Raw genomic sequence first — 21193 nt, 5'->3', positions numbered from 1 at the left:
TGAGGACGGTTGTGAGGAACTGGTAGGGGACCAGACCGCTCAACATTAGAAAGGGTGTGAACGGTGCGTGGTGCTAATCGCACATGCACAGTCCGGCCAACTACGGCTGTAAAATCTTCCAACCAGCAGCGCTGAGACGAGCCCGGCACCTAGAGTGGAGCACCCACGGGGACCACTCGAAGAAGATCTTACAGGTACAAGAGAGGAAAAAAATGTCCATGAGAATAGACTAGGTAGAATTAAGGTTACGATGCGGATCTTTAGCAACAATTTGGAGCTTTTCTACGTGGACAATATTTATGTACCTGGACAATATTTAGTAATTTTCCCTAAAATTCAGATAATCTATGGTATACTTTTTAAAAGTTCAGGGAAAAGAATCAGAGAAAATATTTAGAGACTATCAAAGGAACTGGGCGATTTTTGGGGGACATATTTTATTTGCCAAAAATGCTGCTTCCAGTTCACTGTGAGGCTATGTCTACACTATAAGTTTTTTTTGCCAAAACGCTAGTTTTGGCGCAAAAAACGGTGGAGCGTCCACATCTAAAGCACGTTTCTGCACACACACAAAAAAATAATACAGTAAATCGACAGGAAAGAAGGCTTTTGTCGGTAGACTTATTCCTCTCCCCACAAGGAATATCTCCTTTTTGCACTACAGCTCTTGTGCAAAAAGGCAAGTGAGGACGCAAGTACTGGCCTCCAGGAAAAAAACACAAGTGGCCTCTTGGATGTTCTGTAGCAGGCAATCACAACTTTCTAGTTCCTGTCGGCAGGAACCCTGCACAGCCATTGTGGCAGGAAGCTTGCTCACAACAGGTGCCGTGGCCACGCAGCTCTGTTTGCCACAGAATGGCAGAGCAACCAGGTGCCCGAGACCCCACTGGCTCTGCCAGGGAGCAGCCACAGGGCTCCCAGGACCCCACCAGGGGCAACAAGTGACATGCACACAGAAATGATGAATTTCGAATTGAGTCGCTCCAGGAACCCCGGGCAAAGAGGCGTAACGCAGAAAGCTACTCCCACATGGCCATGTCCCTGATGCAGCGAGATCACCCCGCCTGGACCATGTAACAGGTTCGGACCAAGGTGAAGGAGCTCTGTCAGGGATATGTCAGGGCGACAGGGCGGAGGGGGTGCTCAGGGGCAGAACCACACACCTGCCCCTACGATAGGGAGCTCCACCACATCTTGGGTGGGGGGAACCCTCTTCCCCCTCCATCATTGTGGACTCCGGGCTGGAGCAGTCTGTACTCCAGCACATGGAGCCTGTCCTCAAGGCGCAGAAGATGGAGGGGCAGGTCCAGCCCCCGACGGAGGAGGAGGATCAGGACAGTGAGACCGTCACCCTGTCCCTGGAGCAAGACCCTGCCAGCCTGGACATCTTCCAGGCCTCCTCAGAGGCCTGGGAGGGATCTTTAGGTACATTGGTGTGCACACACACAGGGTGTGGGAGGTGGATGCACAGGGGATGGGGGGCAGTGTTATGTGGGCTGGTGGCCAGCACATGCTGCTGCAGTCTGTGCATATGCAACAATGTGCAGTGGGACGGTGCAGCATGTAGCCACGGAAGCCAGCCCCTCAACATGCCTGGGAGCCTGCTGCCAGTCTCATGACTGTCACACAAGTCCTGCCTCCAGGGGGGAGGGAGGTGCACCCAGCTACAAGCAGTGTGGCCGCAAGGGCACAGGCATGACTCCACATACGCCCTGGAGTGCTGCACACAGCACACAGGCAAGCCTGCACAGGGAGGGCCAGGCTACACATGGCTCCTGTGCTGCCCATCAGGGCATCGCAGTCTGGCCACACACTTCCCTTACCTGCCTGGCCACGGTGTGTGTGCAGGTGGGGGGGGGGAGGAGGGCAGCACGGTCCTGTGGCCACCTTGAGGCCCCTGTGACACAGGGCGTGTTGTGCAGGCCACACATGGCCTTGCAGCCAGGACATCCCTTCCTGTGGGCCATGGACTGGTGCAGTCTCTGCTCACTCAGGAGGGCATAGCCAAGGGAATGTGTGTGCAGGGAGGACTGACCGTCCCTCCTTCTTGTGTCTTCTCCACAGCGGGACCAACTGGGACAGAGGGCCATGCCACGCCACTGCAGACACCTATCACAGTCTGGGGGACCCGCAGACGAGCCAGGCCTGGCGAGGAGCTCATGCCAACACATCAGTGTCATGCATGACATCCACACCACCCTGTCACGCAGGCTGAACACTGATCTTGAGTGGCGGCAGCAGGCCTGGAGTGACCTCATGGTGCGCTGTGACACTTTGTGCGGTATCTTGTCCTGCATGGGGGAACAGCCACCTGCTGCTCCTCCCTTCCACCCTCTGCCCACCCTCCTATATTCATGGCCCACCTGTCTGCTCACCCTGCCATGCCTCTCCTCCCTCCTCATGCATGCCTCTGCTCCCTTCCTTCCCCATGGCCATGCCTCCTCCCCCAGTCATGCCTATGGCCCTTCCTCCTGCCCCTCCCCCCCGACCCTGACCCTGCTCCAGCCGCCTCTCCCGTCCATGCCTATCAGGTCCCCAGACATCCCCAACCCCAACAAGGTCCCTGCACCTGAGGGGGCTCAGCAAGCCGCCCCATGACTCCTCCCAGTCCTGATCCCCCTCCCAGTCCTGATTTCCCTTCCCAGTTCTGATCTCTCCTCCCGGTTCAGACAGCCCACTCCCCCTGTCCACCCTCATTTATGTTTAATTAAAAAAAAGAGTCGTTTTGTTTTAAAACCAAGCAGGTGTGTTTATTGGGATGTCAGGGTAGGGCCAAGGGGAGGAGGTGAGACGTGGAAGGGAGAGAGAAGAAATGCCAAAGCCCCAGTTGAGGAGGCCCTAGGGGAGTTACTGTGGTTCCTGAGAGAACCTCTCCCTGGATGCTTCCTGTATGCGCACCCTGGCTTGATGGGCCTGGTGGGTTGCAGCTGTCCGGGGCTGCACAAAGCCACGGCCCTCGCAGGTGGCCTCTGCCCCCCTCCCTCGGAGGAAGGCCTCCTCCTTGCACTACACCAGGTTGTAGAGCACACAGCAGGCCACCATCTTGGGGATATTCTGCTCCCCAATGTCCAGGTGGGTGAGGAGGCAGCGGAAGCATCCTTTCAGATGCCCGAAGGCACACTCCACCTGCAACAGGGACTGTTCAGGACGGCATTGAAAATGTCCATGGTGCGATCCAGCTGGCTGGTGTAGGGGTGCATTAGCCAGGGCATGAGGGGTATGCCGTGTCCCCCACTATGCACACTGACATAGTCTGGTTGCCCACCGGAAACTCACGGTGGGGGAAAAAAGGTGCCTGTCTCCAGCTGGACACACAGGCTGGAGTTCCGAAAAACTTGGGCATCGTGAGCCCTGCCCAGCCACCCCACGTTAATGTTTGTGAAGTGGCCCCAGTGGTCCACCAGGGCCTGCAGGACTACAGAGAAGTAGCTCTTTCGGTTCACAAACTGGGCCACTCAATGTTCCGGAGCCTAGATGGGGATGTGCGTGCTGTTGATTGCTCCCGTGCAGCTGGGGAATCCCAGGACAGCAAAGCTATCCATGGTTGCATCCAGGTTGTGGAGCCGGATGACTTTGCGCCGCAGCAGGGAGTTGATGTCCTGGACGACCTGCAGAAGGAAAGAAGCACACAAAACAGAATGAGAGAAGGGTTGTGTGCTCCCAGTGGGACGTGGATGCCCCCCCCCCCAGGAGCCCTCCCCAAATGAACCTGTGCCCCCCCCACCCCAGACCAGGCCTTTCCCCCAACTCCCAGTCCACCCTGTACAGTCACCAGCCCCCCTATTCTGAGGGTCCCCATTATGCAACACTCTCCCCCCCCCGCCCCATTTAGATGCTGCAGCCCATGATCTCCTTACCTGCATCAGGATGGCCCTGATGGTCGACTTCCCCACGCCAAACTGGTTAGCCACCGAGCAGTAGCTGTCTGGGGTGGCCAGCTTCCATAGTGCGATGGCAACCCACTTCTGGAGTGGGACGGCAGGCCACAGGTGGATGTCACATCATTGGAGGGCAGGAGAGAGCCAGGCACAGAGCTCCTGGAAGGAGCCTTCCGCATCCAGAAGTTCTGGATCCATTGCTGGTCATCCCACCACTCCAGGACAAGCCGGTTCCACCAGTCCGAGCTGGTCTCCAGTCTCCAAAATCTTTAGGGAATGGTGGGCTTTGGCAGCCAGAGTGGAGCACCCGCAGACAGACAGAGGCTGATTACAGGAATGTTGCTTGAAGCAGGTGCTGCAGGGAGTGCAGCATGGCCCTGTGGGGTCCGTTGCATACCCAGGGGCAGCTCTGGCTCCATAGCACGCCGGGCAGAGGAGGAAAAAGCTGTGCCATTCCCAAAAAGGCAAAGGGCACACACAGCAGGCACTGCTGAAGCTTTGCTTTGCCAAAGAGGCTAGCAAGCGGGCAGCAGAAACAGAGAAGCAGCTGTCCAGGGGGATCCCTTTAAACGTGCGTCTCTGGAGGGCTCTGGCAACAGCACTCGAGAGCAACTGATGACCTTGATCCCAGCTAGAACGGGTTCTGAGGGACTTCATATGCAGGAGAGTGTCCAACAGTGTGGATGCTTTCTTGTACAAAAGCACATCGCAAAAGGGATGCGCTTTTGAGGTGTGGACGCACTTTTGCACAAGAAGTTTTTGCACAAGAACTCTTCTGCAAAAGGTTTCTTGTGCAAACACCCTGCAGTGTAGACAATGCTGTTTACAAATTCAGGATGAATCCAGTGTACAGTATCAGAGGGGAAAAATATTTGCAAAAAAGTTTTGAATTTTTTCTAGGTTTAACTTTAAAAATAAAACCAAATTAAACCTGATGTCTAAATGGTATGTTGGGGAAAAACATTTTGTTCAACCCAAAACAATATTTTACTTTTTCAGTGAACCAAAAATTCCATTATTTGCCCAGCATTCCTAATCATATGCATTAGAAATAAAACACCTTCTTTTAATGCAGATGAAGTTTATATTATTATTGTGCAGTGGGCTCTCCCATATAAGACAAATTAATGAGGCTGTTGTTTCAAACTTATGGAGGTGAACATATACAAAATGCTTGCTTATATTTTGCTCACCAGATCAGGCATGGTCTCCAGGACATTTAGAATACTTGGATCATCTAACTTGTTGTGGGAAAGGTCAAGGATACAGATGGTTGGGCATTCCTGCAAGTGCTGTATGTCTTCCACAGTTTGTAATTTATTGTGAGCAATCTGCAGAGTGTGCAGAACTCTTAGACAAGCTGTTGGACAATAACAATAGAATGAAAAGAAAATTAATTCACAGACTTCTGTGCAAGTAGAATTTTCTCAACAGAGTAGAATACTGCAGCTTTAAATATCATGACTATTTTTCATTTTTTATATACACTGTGCACAATAAATGTATTTTTCAAAGCTCCCCCCCACCATTTCTGTTTCTTTATCACAAAGATGCCTTAGTTTATTTTAGAATGCCTAAGTTTATTTTAAATGCATATTTATCTTTTAAACTGTCAATTACACAAACGTATGAGTCAAGTTACACCTACAACAGACAAGTGGTAGTGCAGAGGAATCTCTCTTTATCATGTCAAGTATCTCAACATGGTATAAATCCCTCTGTAGTCAGAAAAGATGTGGCTAGTACAGCACATTTGACTTAAAAAAATGAAAAGTACTACATAAAAGTACAACAAATGAAAAAGTTATGAAGAGGAATGAAAATAAAGGATTCAGTGGGTATTCCCATCCCGTATAAGGAATAACTTAACATAAAGTGTTTAAGTCATCACTGTAAGTAACTGTGAACTTTTGTTCTTTTGATCAATTAGCCCTCCTCCCCAAAATATAAATTTTTAATGACACAAGTTTTACTTTCCATCTAAAAGACTTGCTTAAATTGATTCTGCACTTTTTGCAATATTTTAACTTGATTAAAAAAGAGCCTGAAAAATATGATCACTCTTAATTAGTTGCATGGAAAATGAATAATACATAAATGAAACATACTATACAATCAATACTTACAGAGATTTTCAATGGTCCTAATATAATTGTTACTGAGGTTGAGAGAATCCAACTTTTCCAGGGGTTCCAAGTTTTCAATTTTATTAATTAAATTGAGTTGCAAATATAGGCAGCGCAAGTCTGTCTGAGCCTCCAGGTTTTCAATTTTTGTTAAACCATTGCATTCAAGCCATAGACACTTTAATCCTGTATATTCTTCAAGATTCTCAAGGCGGTCAAATCCTGCAGAAAACAGTTTAGTTTGGCTGCAAATGAGTATAGAAAAAAATTAAGCAATGATACTGATATAGACTAAGATGCATGACAATTAAGATGTATCTTTTGCCACAGTTTCAAAATCAGCAGGGAGAGAGGCATTTTCTGAGGGATTATTTTAGGGACCCCTGAGGATTTTTTATTTTATTTTATTTTATTTTTAGGTCTGGAGACTCTCTAGAAACACATGAAGAATGAATTCAGTGAACACAAACATAGTCACAAGTGAGGAATTTTGTCCATATTATATACTTCACTAAGCAGATATTCAATGTTATAATCACAAACACATGCAATATTGACAACTGTGTTCTGCACACAAAGGCTACGTCTACACTGGCCCCTTTTCTGGAAGGGGCATGTTAATTTCACCTATCGTAGTAGGGAAGTCCGCGGGGGATTTAAATATCCCCCGCGGCATTTAAATAAAAATGTCCGCCGCTTTTTTCCGGCTTTTAAAAAAGCCGGAAAAGAGCGTCTACACTGGCCCCGATCCTCCGGAAAAAGCGCCCTTTTCCGGAGGCTCTTATTCCTACTTTGAAGGGCGCTTTTTCCGGAGGATCGGGGCCAGTGTAGACGCTCTTTTCCGGCTTTTTTAAAAGCCGGAAAAAAGCGGCGGACATTTTTATTTAAATGCCGCGGGGGGTATTTAAATCCCCCGCGGATTTCCCTACTACGATAGGTGAAATTAACATGCCCCTTACGGAAAAGGGGCCAGTGTAGACGAGCCCATAGGGTATGTCTACACTGCCACCCTAGTTCGAACTAGGGTGGCTAATGTAGGCATTCGAACTTGCAAATGAAGCCCGGGATTTAAATATCCCGGGCTTCATTTGCATGTTCCCGGGCGCTGCCATTTTTAAATGCCCCGTAGTTCAAACTACCTGCACCTGGCTTCATTTGCAAGTTCGAATGACAGGACTCCTTGTCACTTTTGCAGGGTCATAAACAAGCGCTAGCATGGAGTGTGCAGTAGATACTGGACCTGATTACTGTGTGGGGAGAGGAATCTGTGCAGGCAGAACTATGAAGCAGCAAAACAAACAATCTCTATACCAGGATTGCACAGGGCATGGTGGAGAAAGGATATGCCAGTAATGTCCACCAGTGCCACATGAAAATAAAGGAGAACAGGCAGGCATACCAGAAGACAAAGGAGGCAAATGGGTCAGTACTGCAAACATGCGGATTCTATAAGCAGCTGCATAGGATTCTAGGTGGGGGCCGAAACAGTGTCACAAAACTGTCTGTGGATTTCTCCCAAGAGATTCTTCAGGCAGCCTTGGGCAACAGCATGGAGAACTTTCTAGATGAGGAAGAGGAGGAGTAGGAGAATGGTCAGCAGGCAAGTGGAGCATCCAATCTCACTGACAGACAGGAACTTTTTATAACTTTGGAGATAATCCCCTCCTCCTTCCAGAACATATTGCTGCCGGGCCATGATGGAGGGGAGAGCACTTCTGATGAGTTCACATTTTCAGTCATGCTACAAATGGCTTAAGGCAACCCAGACTGCAGGGGTTCCATGGAACATCTTCTTAACATGTCTGGAGCTGGAGTGGGAATCGTCCCTTTACATCTCCATAAAGCTCTCATAGAGGTATTCCTTCATACTTCTCACAAGATTTTTCTAGAGGGCTGCCTTATTCTGCCTTGCACAATTGAACACCTTTCACACCTAGCCAGCAGTAAGTGTTCTGGCATCATTGCAGCAAAAAAAGTATTGCAGCATAAGATCCAGGGTTCTGGCCACAGTCAGTCAGCTCCTTATCATTCTGTGTGATCTGAGAAGTCTGATATCACACGTGGAAACCTGGATGAAGCAGGGGAAGCTATGTAACTGATGCTGTTAAGGCAGTATACCAACATTTGCTCATCCCCAACAAAGCATGGTTTGAGTCCCTGCCCTGCTGTCATGCCCAGCCCTTCTCCCCTGCACAGGTTCCTCGGTGACCATGCAAGCCACTGTCCTGCCACTATGCCTGGCTTCCCCTTCCTCAGTGATTGCATCATTCCCTGGCCTGCCACCACACCTGGCCCCCCTTTCCCCTACAGGCTCCCGTGGGAAAGGAAAGTTGCACTTGGTTCTGGCCATCCAACACTCCAGTCATCTGAAGAAGTGGGCTGTGCCCACAAAAGCTCATGATACCATCTACATGGTTTGTTAGTCTTTAAAGTGCTACCAGACTATTTGTTGTTTTTCAGGTTTTTCCTGTTACAGACTAACTCAGCTACCCCTCTGAAGCTCTTGTAACTTTCAAGTCTGGAAAGAGGGTTCCATCTTGGCTGCCTCTTCAAAAAGCTGAATTCCAAAAGACGCATGTGTCATGCATCTTTCCCAACCATTCCAGACTGATGTCGGTGAAATAGCCCTTGTGATCCACCAGTGCCCACAATACCATTGAGAAGTATCCCTTGAAGTTTATGAACTTTCTGGCGAGGCAGTCAGGTGCCAAGATAGGAATGTGCATCCCATCTATCGCCCAACCATAGTTAGGGAATCCTATTGCAGCAAAGCCCTCCACTATGTCCTGCATGTTTCCCAGAGACACTATCCTTTGTAGCAGAAGGGTATCGTTTGTCTTGGCTATTTGGATCACAGCAGCCCCCACTGTAAATTTTCCTACTCTGAATTGATTCCCAGCTGACCAGTAGCTGTCTGGTGTTGCAAGCTTTCACAGGGCTATTGCCATGTGCTTTTCAACTGTCAGAGTGGTTTTCATTCTGGTATTGCTGCACTTTAGGGCGAGGGAATGCAACTTGCAAAGTTCCATGAAAGTGACCTTATGCCTGCAAAAGTTTTTCAGCTATCATCCCACAGCTGCATTACTATGCAGTCCCACCAGTCTATGCTTGTCTCACAGCACCAGAACTGGCATTCCACTGTGTGAAAAGGATTGACTGTCACCAGCATCTGCCCATTGCTCCACTTTAGTATTTTATTCACGTCTGTGTTCGTGGCCTCTTTACATTCTTCCTCACTTCGGCAGCTCCTGACTAGGCTCTGAACATATCGCAGCATAAGGCACGAGGTGTTAGTAATGATTACCATAGTACTTTGCAGTTGAACTGGGTCCATGCTTGCCCTGCTATAGTATCTGCATGCATAACCAAGGGAAAAAGGATGTGAAAAGACTGTTTGCCATCACTTTCAAATAGGGGGTGTAGAGAGAAAAAGCAGATGAGTGTATTATGGGACAATGGCGACATGTATCTAGAACCACCCACTGCACTGTCTTTGTCCCATCAATCCTAATTCAGAATACAAAGGGATGGCAGGAACTGTGGGCTAACTAGCCACAGTGCATCGCTGTCAAAGGTGACAATAGCCACCCCACTGGGGAGGCAGTACATTGAAATCTTGTGCACAGTGAGGACATCCATCTTTGACTTTACAAAATTGGGTACTAACAAGTGACCTTAATCAATTTGACCTAATTTCATAGTGTAGACATGGCCTTAGCATGTCATGTATATAACCACTTTTAAGCTCTTATTGGAAAAGCTAGCTGTGCCACATAAAAAGTCTTTAAAGATAACAAAGGACTGCATTCATGTTAGCTCTAGCAACTATTTTCCTTTATTAATACTAGAATGCAGAAAGTGAAGTGTCCACATTTGGGTATTGTTCACAAATAACAAAACTGATGATATGTGAATACAATGTGTTTATGCTTTTTTTTCTGGCCATGCTTTATTCATCAGTACATAGATTCCTGTAGCTGAAAAAAGGCTTTTTCTATCCCTCCACCCTCCCACCCCCCAGAAAAAAACATGTAAGAAGGAATAAGACATTTTTGCTTGGGAGATATTCCCAATATTTTAAGAGTGGGAAGCTAGCTTTATGATTCAATGTGCCATCCTGCCTTGCTATATACTAATTTGTTTTTCATGAATATTGCTGGTTATAGTTTAGAGGTTAAAAGTACATTTAAATGAGTAAGATTCAAAGCTAGATTAACTGATTGTCTGTCTCATAACACCAAAACTATCAAAACCAGTACTGTAACAATATGGCTTTTCTGTAGCCATGTTGGAAGACCTATGCTAGTCCCTAGCATTAGCCTGTACACAGGCTCAGGAAATAACTCAGCAATTGGTCATTCAAATAATCCGGGAAGGTATGCAAGGAAATTTGCCTTTGGAAATAAGAAAACTGTTGTGGGAAAATGTTACAGAAGGGGAAAGACAATTAATGGCCTGGTGGAAGTTGGTAAATTTTACCCTAAACAAAGATCAAATGGTTTTAAAAGCATTTGTAGTAACTGTACACTGTAGTCTAACTATTGATATCTATCCAATAGTGCCTTTGGGAATTCAGCTCACAAAAAAATTGATTCTGTATTCCACTAATCATCATTCTTGGGTATATAAAGAAAACCAACAATGGAAGACCATTGACATGTTTCAATGTGTACCCCATGGCAATTTGGGATATGTGTGTGAGGATCAAAATTTACAAAAAAGGCATGAATGTTTCTATGAAAAAGACAAAGGAACCCCAAGATGTATGTTTAATATATTCACTAAACAAAAATCAGCTGTTGTATATGCAGGAAAGGGATTTGTATGTGAGAGAAGTCATTGTCCAATTGTAGTAATAGATGATAAGGAATTGTATTTATGACTTATTTAGTTAACAGATGTTTTTGTAACATTACAAAGATTAAGAGTTGTGATTTTGAATATGATGTACCTGTATGGACTGTAAATTATTTGAAGTTTAAACCACAACTGTATCACAATGTAACATGTGTAACCTTAGGTATGAATAATATGACCATGATAAGAAAACTGTTAATCCATCCTATGTTACATTCACATTTACAGTATATTGCACAGACAGGAGAACAAATATGAGTTGAAGTGAAGCATAATAATGCAGAAATTACTCATGTACTTAAAACTATTGCAGATGCTGCAACAGGTGTGCTAAATATAATGGTTCACTCCATTGTGATAATCATTGGAATCCAATTGGCTTTATTAGTGAGTATGATCTCTTTGGCTTGCTGGGTAAAGATAACTGTTCAAAGAATACAGAAAGCTGGCATACAAAGTCAAATGAGGCCCTTGTTAATGATACCCAGGAGGCAAGACCAAGCTCAGCTAGTCTGTGTATTGGACTCCTGAAATAGTAATGACAGCTTTGCTAAAAGCGTCATTAAGGAGGGGACTGTAACAATATGGCTTTTCTGTAGCCCTGAGCCGCAGATCGGAGCTTTGCAAAGCAGTTGCCCCCCTGTTGAGCCGCGCATGCTCAGAAGGCGTTTCGAGCCCTTCCCTCACTCTGCAGCGCACGGCTCAACCCCCTCCCTTTCAGTTCCTCGTCTCCGCCCGAGTAATGTAGACTCCGCGCAGAGGGGAGGAAGGGAAGGTCGTGGAGCACCCACGGGGACACACATCTCGAAGAACACTCGTTACTGCACGAGGTGAGTAACTCCCTTTTCTTCTTCAAGTAGTGTCCCCGTGGGTGCTCCACTCTAGGGGTATGTCTACACTACCCCGCTAGTTCGAACTAGCGGGGGTAATGTAGTCATCTGCAGTTGCAAATGAAGCCCGGGATTTGAATTTCCCGGGCTTCATTTGCATGAAGCCGGCCGGCGCCATTTTTAAATGCCGGCTAGTTCGAACCCCGTGCCCGTGCGGCTAGTACAGCTAGTTCGGATTAGAAGCCTAATCCGAACTAGCTACTCTGTGCCGCATGTAGCCGCGCGGCACGGGGTTCGAACTAGCCGGCATTAAAAAATGGCGCCGGACAGCTTCATGCGGGGTAGTGTAGACATACCCTAGGTGACTACAAAGCAGTATTCAATATATGGCTGGAGGGAGCCGGAGTCAATGTTTAGTGATGGTAGAGAGCACCGCCGTAGCTACTGCTGAGTCATGTTTAAGTTGTGGTAGGAGTGCATAATGTCTGGCAAAGGTATGGTCTGAAGACCACGTTGCTGCTCGGTAAATATCCCTTAAGGGGACATTGTTCAAAAAGGCTGTAGAAGTGGCCGTGGCTCGAGTGGAATGCGCTCGTGGTGGGCACTGTAGTGGCTTATTGCCCAGGGTGTGACACTTGACTATGCATGTCGAGATCCATTTTGAGATTCGTTGTGATGACAGAGGTGTTCCTTTAGAATGCTCAGCGATAGATATAAAAAGCCTTTCAGATTTACGAAATGGTTTCATTCTCTCCAGGAAGAAGGCAAGAGCCCTCCGAATGTCCAGAGTATGCAGAGTGGTGTCCTTCTGTGAAGCATGCGGTTTTGGGAAAAAGGTAGGTAGTACGATCGGTTCATTGACATGGAATTCTGTACAGACCTTTGGCAGGAATGTTGGGTGAGGTCTAAGTATGACCCTGTCCTTCTAAAAACTGTGTAGGGGGGTTCTGCCATTAATGCCTCGAGTTCACTCACCCATCTGACCGACGTGATAGCTAATAAGAAGCAGACTTTCATAAAGAGAAAGGGGAGTAGTACTGTAGCCAGAGGCTCGAAAGGAGGTCTGGTGAGGTGGTGGAGAACAAGATTTAGGTCCCATAAGGGGGGTGGTGCCTTATAGGGTGGGTATACGTAGTGGAGCCCTTTAAGGAATCTTTTAGTGATAGGATAGACAAATATGAAGAAGCCATCAATCAAGGTATGGAACGCCGCTATTGCAGAAAGATGGACTCTTAAAGAAGAGATTGACAGTCCTGATACTTTAAGGTCTAGAATGTAGTCCAAGATCGTATTTAGTGGGGCAACACGGGGTTCTACTTTGGTTCGCTGGCACCAGTGAGAGAATCGTGTCCATTTTTGCAGGTAAGTTTTTCAAGTGGACTATCTCCTACTGTGGAGGAGGATGTCCTTCACTTGCTAGGAACAGTGATTTTCTATCTCCGAGAACCAGAGAGCAGCCAAGCCTGAAGGTGTAGGGTATGGAGCTGTGGGTGTAGTATCGTGCCATTGCTCTGAGATATCAGGTCTACACGGTGTGGTAGCAGGTAAGGAGGGTGAACCACTAGCCTGTGCAGGTACGGGTACCAAGTTTGGTGGGGCCACGACGGGGCTATCAGGATGACTAGGGCTCCGTCTCTGCAGATCTTGCGTAGGATTCTTGGGATTAGTGGTATGGGGGGGAAGGCATAGTGTAGGGGGACTGTCCATTTGATTAGAAAGGCATCCCCCAGGGAATGTTTGCCAAGTCCTGCGCGTTAGCAGAACTGGGGGCACTTGGCGTTCTGGGTAGACGCAAAGAGGTCTATAGATAGCCATCCCCATTGGTGGAAGATTGAGTTTGCGACCTCCGGGTGTAACTCCCACTCGTGATCCGAGGTGAAGTTGCGGCTGAGAGAATCTGCTCTGGTGTTGTTCACCCCGGGCAGGTAGGATGCTATCAGGGTGATATGGTTGCAGATGCATGAGTTCCACAGGTGGATAGCTTCCACGCAGAGGGAGCGGGAGCGGGCTCCACCTTGTCTGTTTATGTAGAACATTGTGCAGATGTTGTCACTAGGCCCATCTATGGCCCTTCCCCGTCTTCTCTGCCGGGTGCCTCGGCAAAGAGCCAGAGGTACACGGTCTGTCCGGCACGCTCCTGTGCTGCAGTAGTCCAGTGGGTTTGTGGAGCTCCTTCGCGGGCGAGCGAGGCAGGTGCGCTTCCGAGACAGCGGGTGATGGAGTGGTCACATCAGACTGAAGGGCTTTGTTAAATAAAATCACCCTCAGCTGCATTTCCCTATCGCGCCGAGCGCGAGCTGTCAATTTCATGCAGTGAGTGCACTTCAATGGGATGTACATGTCCCCTAAGCATTTAACACAGCGTGAGTGCCCATCTGAATCGGGCATTGCCTCCTGGCATTGGGAACATTTATTGAAGCCAGGCATTTTATCAGATAGCAATAAAACAGTCTTTTTCTTCTTCTTTTTTTTTTTAAGGCTACTAACGGACTATAAACTAGAATGGAAAACAAGAACCTGAGAACTAACTAGTAATAATTATTAACAACTAATAACAACTACCCTAACTATAAACTGTCAGTGGTAATAGATTTCTGAGGAAAAGTCTCCCTTTTCTCCTCAGACGGAGAGGGAACACGTCCTAGATCCGTCTGCGGCCGCGGGCGGTTGAAGGAAACTGATGAGCTGGACCGCACTCAGCTGTAACGGCTCGAACGGCACGAGGCAGCAGGAGCGCATGTGCGGGCCGGCAGGGCTACTGCTATGGAAGTTTCTCCATTTTGCGGTGCCGGGAAGGACCCAGCACCCTTCGAGTGGAGCACCCTCAGGGACACTATTCGACAAAGAATAGTCACCGTCTTGTTGAGGGAGTGTCGTGACGGTATATACACACTTGCTATCCAGAGTTGGAAGCATCGAAATTGCAGACAAGCGTGGTGGACTACTTAGGTGGTGGAAGCCATGTGACCCATTAGTCGGAGACAAGTAAGTACTGTAGTGGTAGGAGTTGTAAACATCGTGCTTATAATTTTTTGTATAGTTATGAAACGTTGTCAAGGTAGGTATGCTCGAGCTGTGATTGAATCCAGGCGTGCACCAATGAACTCTATATCTTGAACTGGGTGCAGTGTTGATTTGTTTTTGTTGAGTAGAAGACCTAGACGATTGAGGAGGGATGTGGTCATACTTATCATGGAGGCGGTTTCGTGCTGTGTCGAGCCCTTTAAAAGGCAGTCGTCTAGGTAGGGGAATATGATGACATTTTGTCGTCTGAGGTACGCAGCGACAACTGCTAGTACCTTTGAAAATGCTCTTGGAGCTGACGAGAGACTGAAGGGGAGAACATTGTATTGGAAATGGTCTGGGCTGAGAGTAAAGCATAGATAGCGTTTGTGGGCAGGATGGATAGTTACATGGAAATACACATCTTGCAGGTCGAGGGCTGCGAACCAGTCCCCTTGATCTAGCGCAGGAATGATTGTTGTAAGTATGACCATTTTGAAGCGTTGTTTCCTGAGAAACCTGTTCAGTTTGCGGAGGTCTAATATGGGCCTCCAGCCCCCCGTTTTTTTCTCGATCAAGAAATAGTTCGAGTAAAATCCTTTCCCGTGAAACTCTACTGGTACTCTTTCTATGGCTCCGACTGAAAGGAGTCGATCGACCTCTTGTTTTAGTAGAGTCTCGTGAGAGGAGTCCCTGAAAAGGGGTGGGGTAGGGGGAAGGGTAGGTGGGGTAGTGGTAAATGGGATAGTGTAGCCTACTCAAACTTATGTCTAGAACCCAGCAGTCCGATATTATAGATTCCCATTGTGGAAGGAACGGCCGTAAACGGTGGGTAAAAAGATGGCCACGTTGCATTGTTGCTAGATCGTGAGGGAGGTATTGCAGACCCTCGACCACATCTTCAAATTTGTTGCTTGGAGGACTCCTCTGAGGTCGTTGTCTTGGCCTAGTGTCTTCATAGGGTCTCTGTGGTCGGTTGTATTGCCCATATCTGTAGCTATTGTATGTGTTATATGGGGTGTATCGTCTGCGTTTGAAAGGCGGTGTGTACATGCCCAATGTGTGAAGTGTGGTTTTCCAGTTCTTACTGTTGTGTAGCATTTCGTCTGTAGAAGCTGCAAATAATTTTTGCTTATCGAATGGTAAGTCTTCTACTTTGGGCTGAAGTTCTCGGGGAACTCCAGATGACTGTAGCCAGGAAGTTCTGCGCATGACTACCGCCGTTGCTGTAGTCCTGGCTGCTGTGACATCCATTGCCGTTTGGAGAGCAGTGCGAGCGATCGTATGGCCTTCATGGACTATTGCTTTCAAGATAGAACTTTTGGATTCAGGGAGATGTGGTATCAGTTCTACCAACTTCGAATAATTATCAAAATCATGATTCGCTAAGAGGGCAGAATAATTTGATATTCTTAGTTGTAGGGTAGAAGAGGAGTATATCTTCTTGCCAAAGAAGTCTAGCTTTTTATGGTCTTTGTCCATATTGCCATTCTTGTATTGCGGTAACTTCGCTCTTTTCTGTGCGGATTCAACAACTAAGGAGTTTGCTTGTGGATGTGTAAACAGGAAATCGTTGTCTTTTGGTGGAACGAAGTATTTTCTGTCAATCTTTTTATTAGTCGGTTGGATGGATGCGGGTGTCTTCCACAGATCCTCAGATTTTTCCATGATTGCCTCGTCAATTGGGAGGGCAATCTTACTATGCAATGTAGGATGCAGGTTCTTTAACAAGTGATGTTGTTTCTTTTGCACTTCTTGTAGGGAGACATGCTGACTTGTCGCTACTCGCTTGAATAGTTCATGAAACTGTTTGAGGTCATCAATCGCTACTGTATCTGACGGTATAACTGCATCATCCTGTTGGGCACTTAGGTCGTCTGGGTGTGTGATGTTTATTGATTGAATATCGGATTCATTGTCCGAAATTCGTTCCTCCTCCTCCTCCTCCGTGTGTGTTGCAGGAGGTAGGGGCTGTGGATGAGGCAGACTCCTTCGAGATGGTGTGGAGTGGGCTGAGGACCGGCGTCTGTATGGGTCCCAATGATCCCAGGGCCCCATTGGGGTGGGTAAGGTGGGGGTGGGCAAGACCAATAAGGGTGCCATGGGCTTTGTTGTGGTCCAGCCCTATGGTAGTAGGAACGAGACCTCCTTGGCAACGTGTGTCACGGAGAATATGTCGTATGTCGGTCATCATCTGGTAAGGGAGCGTCTTGCAAGGACACTGGATACATAGATCTGGGAGGGGAATGTCTTGTAAAGGATCTCCTGGGTGAGCAGTCAGTGGGAGGCAGGCATGAATGCTGTTGCCTGGTATAAGTGTCAGACGCTGTCTGAGAGTGCTCTGTGGCAGACTCATGAGGGTGCATCTCATTGTCTGCTGCCGGCGCCGGTGTAGAAATTTGGTTTGCAGTTGCAGCCGGTGCCGGCTGTGTATGGGGCTTCTTTTGTTGCGGTGCCGAGAGTTTGAGCGGTGCCGTCCCTTTAAGCGGCGCCGGAGTTTTCCACAGTGCCGGGGCTTGAAGCGCCGCCGCAGTTTGAAGCAGCGCCAGCTTTTCTTTCCGCCCCAGGTGGTTAGTGCGTTCCCGGGATGGCTCGGAAGCAGCGCGCACCGGTCCCGGTGCCAAACGCGAGGATCTTCCCTCTGCTTTGCTAGCAAGGGTTCTCGGACTTCTTTGCCCCTCTCCCTGGGTCTTTGGGGAGGAAGAAGGTGGGAGAGAGCGCGATGGTGAGGCTCTTTGCCTTGTAGTTTTTGGCAGCGGGGGGGTTTCATGCTGCGGTTCCCCCTGCTCTGTAGGCTGCAGAGCCTTTTCAAACAAAATCATCCTCAGGCGGAGCTCTCTATCCTTTCTAGCTCTCGCCGTGAGGGAAGCACAATGTGCAGCTGTGGGGTGAGTGGGTTTCCCCCAGGCACTGAATACATTTTGTGTGGCCGTCAGAAGCCGGCATAGGCTCGCGGCACTGCTCACATTTTTTAAAGCCTGAGGAGGCAGACATAGTTCGGGAGATTCTTATTTCTTTAAACTGTTGCTATTCTCAGTGTTTTATTTATTTGTGACTGTTGTTATAGTCCTTTCCTTTCCTTTTTATGTGGTTTATATGTTTTTCCAGCTGAGGAGCTGAGAGAGAGAGAGCCCCGATTCACCGGGACTCCGGTCTGAAGCGAGTTTCAGTCCCCGAGGGGAGATTTTGTTGTCAGTTTCATTCTTCTTATAAAAAAATTGTTGTTATTATTTTAAAGAGAAAAAACAAGGGAAACTAACTTGAAGTATAACAGGGGAAAAACTGTGGTAACCTAACTAATGGAAACACAGTCTGAGAGACTGAGAGGGAGCTCCTGCTCGCTCCATCCACTGACGAGGGCGGTTGAAGAGGAACTGAAAGGGAGGGTGTTGAGCTGCGCACTGCAGAGGGCGGGAAGGGCTTGAGACGCCTTCTGAGCATGCGCGGCTCAAAAGGGGGGAAACTGCTTTGCAAAGCTCCGATCTGCGGCTCAGGGCGACCCTTCACCTGGAGTGGAGCACCCACAGGGACACTACTCGAAGAAGAAATGTAGGTTTCCCAACTCAAGCAGCTGGAGCCCATGTCCTACTGAGGGATTTCGGTTTGTTTCGTCTACAAAAGAGAAGAATGAGGGGGGATTTGATAGCAGCCTTCAACTTCCTGAAGGGAGGTTCCAAAGAGGATGGAGGAAGGCTGTTCACAGTAGTGACAGATGGCAGAACAATGAGCAACGGTCTCAACTTACAGTGGGGGAGCTCTAGGTTGGAAATTAGGAAAAATTATTTCACTAGGAGGATGGTGAAGTACTGGAGTGGGTCACCTAGGGAGCTGGTGAAATCTCCATCCCTAGAGGTTTTTAAGTCTTGGCTTGACAAAGCCCTGGCTGGGTTGATTTACTTGGGATTGGTCCTGCCTTGGGCAAGGGGCTGGACTTGATGACCTCCTGAGTTCTCTTCCAGCTCTATGATTCTATATGCGGAGAAGCTAAATGATTTCTTTGCACCAGTTTTCACGGCTGAGGATGTTGGGGAGATTCCCAAACCTGCACTGTCTTTTATGGGAGATGAATCTGAGGAACTGTCCTGGATTGAAGTGACATTAGAGGAAGTTTTGGAACAAATAGAAAAACTTAATGTGAACAAATCACTGGGACCGGATGTCATTCAACCAAGGGTTCTAAAAGAACTCAAATGGGAAATCGCAGAACTGTTAACTGTGGTTTGTAATCTATCCCTTAAACTGGCTTCCGTACCTACTGACTGGAAGATAGCTAACGTGACACCAATATTTAAAAAGGGCTCTAGAGATGATCCCGGCAATTACAGACTGGTAAGTCTAACGTCGGTACCGGGCAAATTAGTTGAAACAATAGTTAAGAATAAAATTGTTAGGCACGTAGAAGAACATAATTTGTTGGGCAAAAGTCAACATGGTTTCTGTAAAGGGAAATCGTGTCTTGCTAATCTGTTAGGGTATGTCTACACTACAGCGCTAATTCGAACTAACTTAGTTCGAATTAGTAAATTCGAACTAAGCTAATTCGAACTAACGCAGCTAGAACTAAAAACTAGTTCGAATTAGCGTTTTGCTAATTTGAACTAGCGCGTCCACATTAAGTGGACCCTGAAGCGGGGTTAAGGATGGCCGGAAGCAGTGCCGGCAGGGCATCAGAAGAGGACTTAGAGCGTGGAGATGCTTTCTCAGGCTAGCCGAGAACTGTGCTTAAAGGGTCCCGACCCCCACCCCGGACAGACAGTTCTCAGGGGTGCCCTGCTTGCAAAGCAGTCCTGGCTTGGAGTGCCCTGAGTGCCCACACTGGGCACATCACAGCACTCGGCCATCAGCCCGGCTGCACTTGCTGCAGGCTGCCATCTGGGGAGAGGGGGCAATTGGGGGGCTGCAGGAGAGCTTCCACCCCCAGAAGCCCGCAGAGCCAGCCCAGTCCTCCCCGTCGGGGGCTCGTGTCCCATTCCTCCCTCACCTCCTTCCACTTACCCTTCCCCAGCCCCTTTTCTTGATGTACAAAATAAAGATAACGTGTCTTCCAAAATGGAATCTGTCTTTATTGAACAAAACTGGGGGAGACTGGGAAAAGGAGGTGGGAGAGGGGAAGAGAGAGGCTGGGAGAGGGGAGGGCAACTAAAATGATCAGGGGTTGGGAACAGGTCCCATATGAAGAGAGGCTAAAGAGACTGGGACTTTTCAGCTTAGAAAAGAGGAGATGGAGAGGGGACAGGATAGAGGTCTCTAAAAGCAGGAGTTGGGTGGAGACGGTGCATATAGAAAAGTTCTTCATTAGTTCCCATAAAGAAGGACTAGAGGACACCAAAGGAAAGGAATGGGTAGCAGGATTCAAACTAGTAACAGAAAGTTGTTCTTCACAAAGCAAAGAGTCAACCTGTGGAACTCCTTGCTACAGGAGGCTGTGAAGTCTAGAACTGGAACAGAGTTTAAAGGGAAGTGGGATCAAGTCATGGAGGTTGGGTCCATGGAGTGATATTAGCCAGGGAGTAGGAAGGTTTGTGGAAGGCTGGAGAGGGATGGCATGAGACAAATGGCTTGGTCACTGTCTTCGGTCCATCCCCTCCAGGGTCGCTAGGGTTGGCCGCTGTCGGCAGACAGGCTACTGGGCTAGATGAACCTTTGGTCTGACCCAGGACGGCCATTGTAAGCTCAGGGCTCAGGGTCGGGGGTCTCAGTGGACCCCCTTGATTCTCTTGCACACCTTCTCCTGGGTGGCCAGGCTGGCAGCTATCCTGCCCAAGCCGGCCACTTTCCTGTGCCTAGTGCGGAGATCATGGACGAGGTCCACGATGTCCGCACTAGCCCAGGCGGGTGCCCACCTCTTGTGGTCCCGGGCAAGCTCCCGGGAGCCACCAGCCTGGTCCTGGGAAGAGAGGGAGGGCTGGGGGACATCGGGTGGGTGGCTTGATCCGTGCCAGGTGCAGGGTCTCTGGCTGGGTGCTGGCAGGCTTGCACCTGGCACGGGCACCGTAGCCAGCCCGTGCCCCTTTAAGGGGTCCGGGGCCGGGAGAGGGGCAGTAGAGTTTCCCTGGTGTTGGCCAGAGTGGCCACCAGGGAAACCTGGGGAGGGCTAGCCTCCCACTAGTTCAAATTAAGGGGCTACACACCCCTTAATTCGAACTAGCTAGTTCGAACTAGGCTTAATCCTCGTGGAATGAGGATTACCTAGTTCGAACTAAGCACTCCGTTAGTTCGAATTAAATTCGAACTAACTGAGTGCTAGTGTAGCGCCTATGAAAGTTAGTTCGAACTAACGTCCGTTATTTCGAACTAACTTTGTAGTGTAGACATACCCTTAGAATTCTTTGACGGGGTTAACAAACATGTGGACCAGGAGGATTCAGTAGATATAATATATTTAGTTTTTCAGAAAGCCTTTGACAAAGTTCCTCACCAAAGGCTCTTGTATAAATTACATTGTCATGGGATAAGAGGGAAGGTCCTTTCATGGATTGAGAACTGGTTAAAAGACAGG

The 21193-nt window shown here is 48.2% G+C and overlaps 1 protein-coding gene across 3 annotated transcripts in view; it reads right to left on the bottom strand.

The window, feature by feature from the left end:
- Positions 1 to 21193, bottom strand: part of DNAAF1 (dynein axonemal assembly factor 1) — a 107284-nt gene that overhangs the window by 57522 nt on the left and 28569 nt on the right. For all 3 annotated transcript variants that reach the window (XM_075940325.2, XM_075940326.2, XM_006117632.5), the window contains 2 exons: positions 6005 to 6226; positions 5072 to 5238 (listed from right to left, as the gene is read on the bottom strand). In XM_075940325.2, the coding sequence (XP_075796440.2) occupies positions 5072 to 5238; positions 6005 to 6226 (389 nt within the window). The remainder of the gene's footprint in view (positions 1 to 5071; positions 5239 to 6004; positions 6227 to 21193) is intronic.

Source organism: Pelodiscus sinensis, chromosome 12 (genome assembly GCF_052426305.1).
Source record: "Pelodiscus sinensis isolate ZL-2025 chromosome 12, ASM5242630v1, whole genome shotgun sequence".
Taxonomy (NCBI): Eukaryota; Metazoa; Chordata; order Testudines; family Trionychidae; genus Pelodiscus; species Pelodiscus sinensis.
The sequence above is the reverse complement of the archived record's forward strand: the minus strand, read 5'-3'. Positions and strand labels throughout refer to the sequence as shown.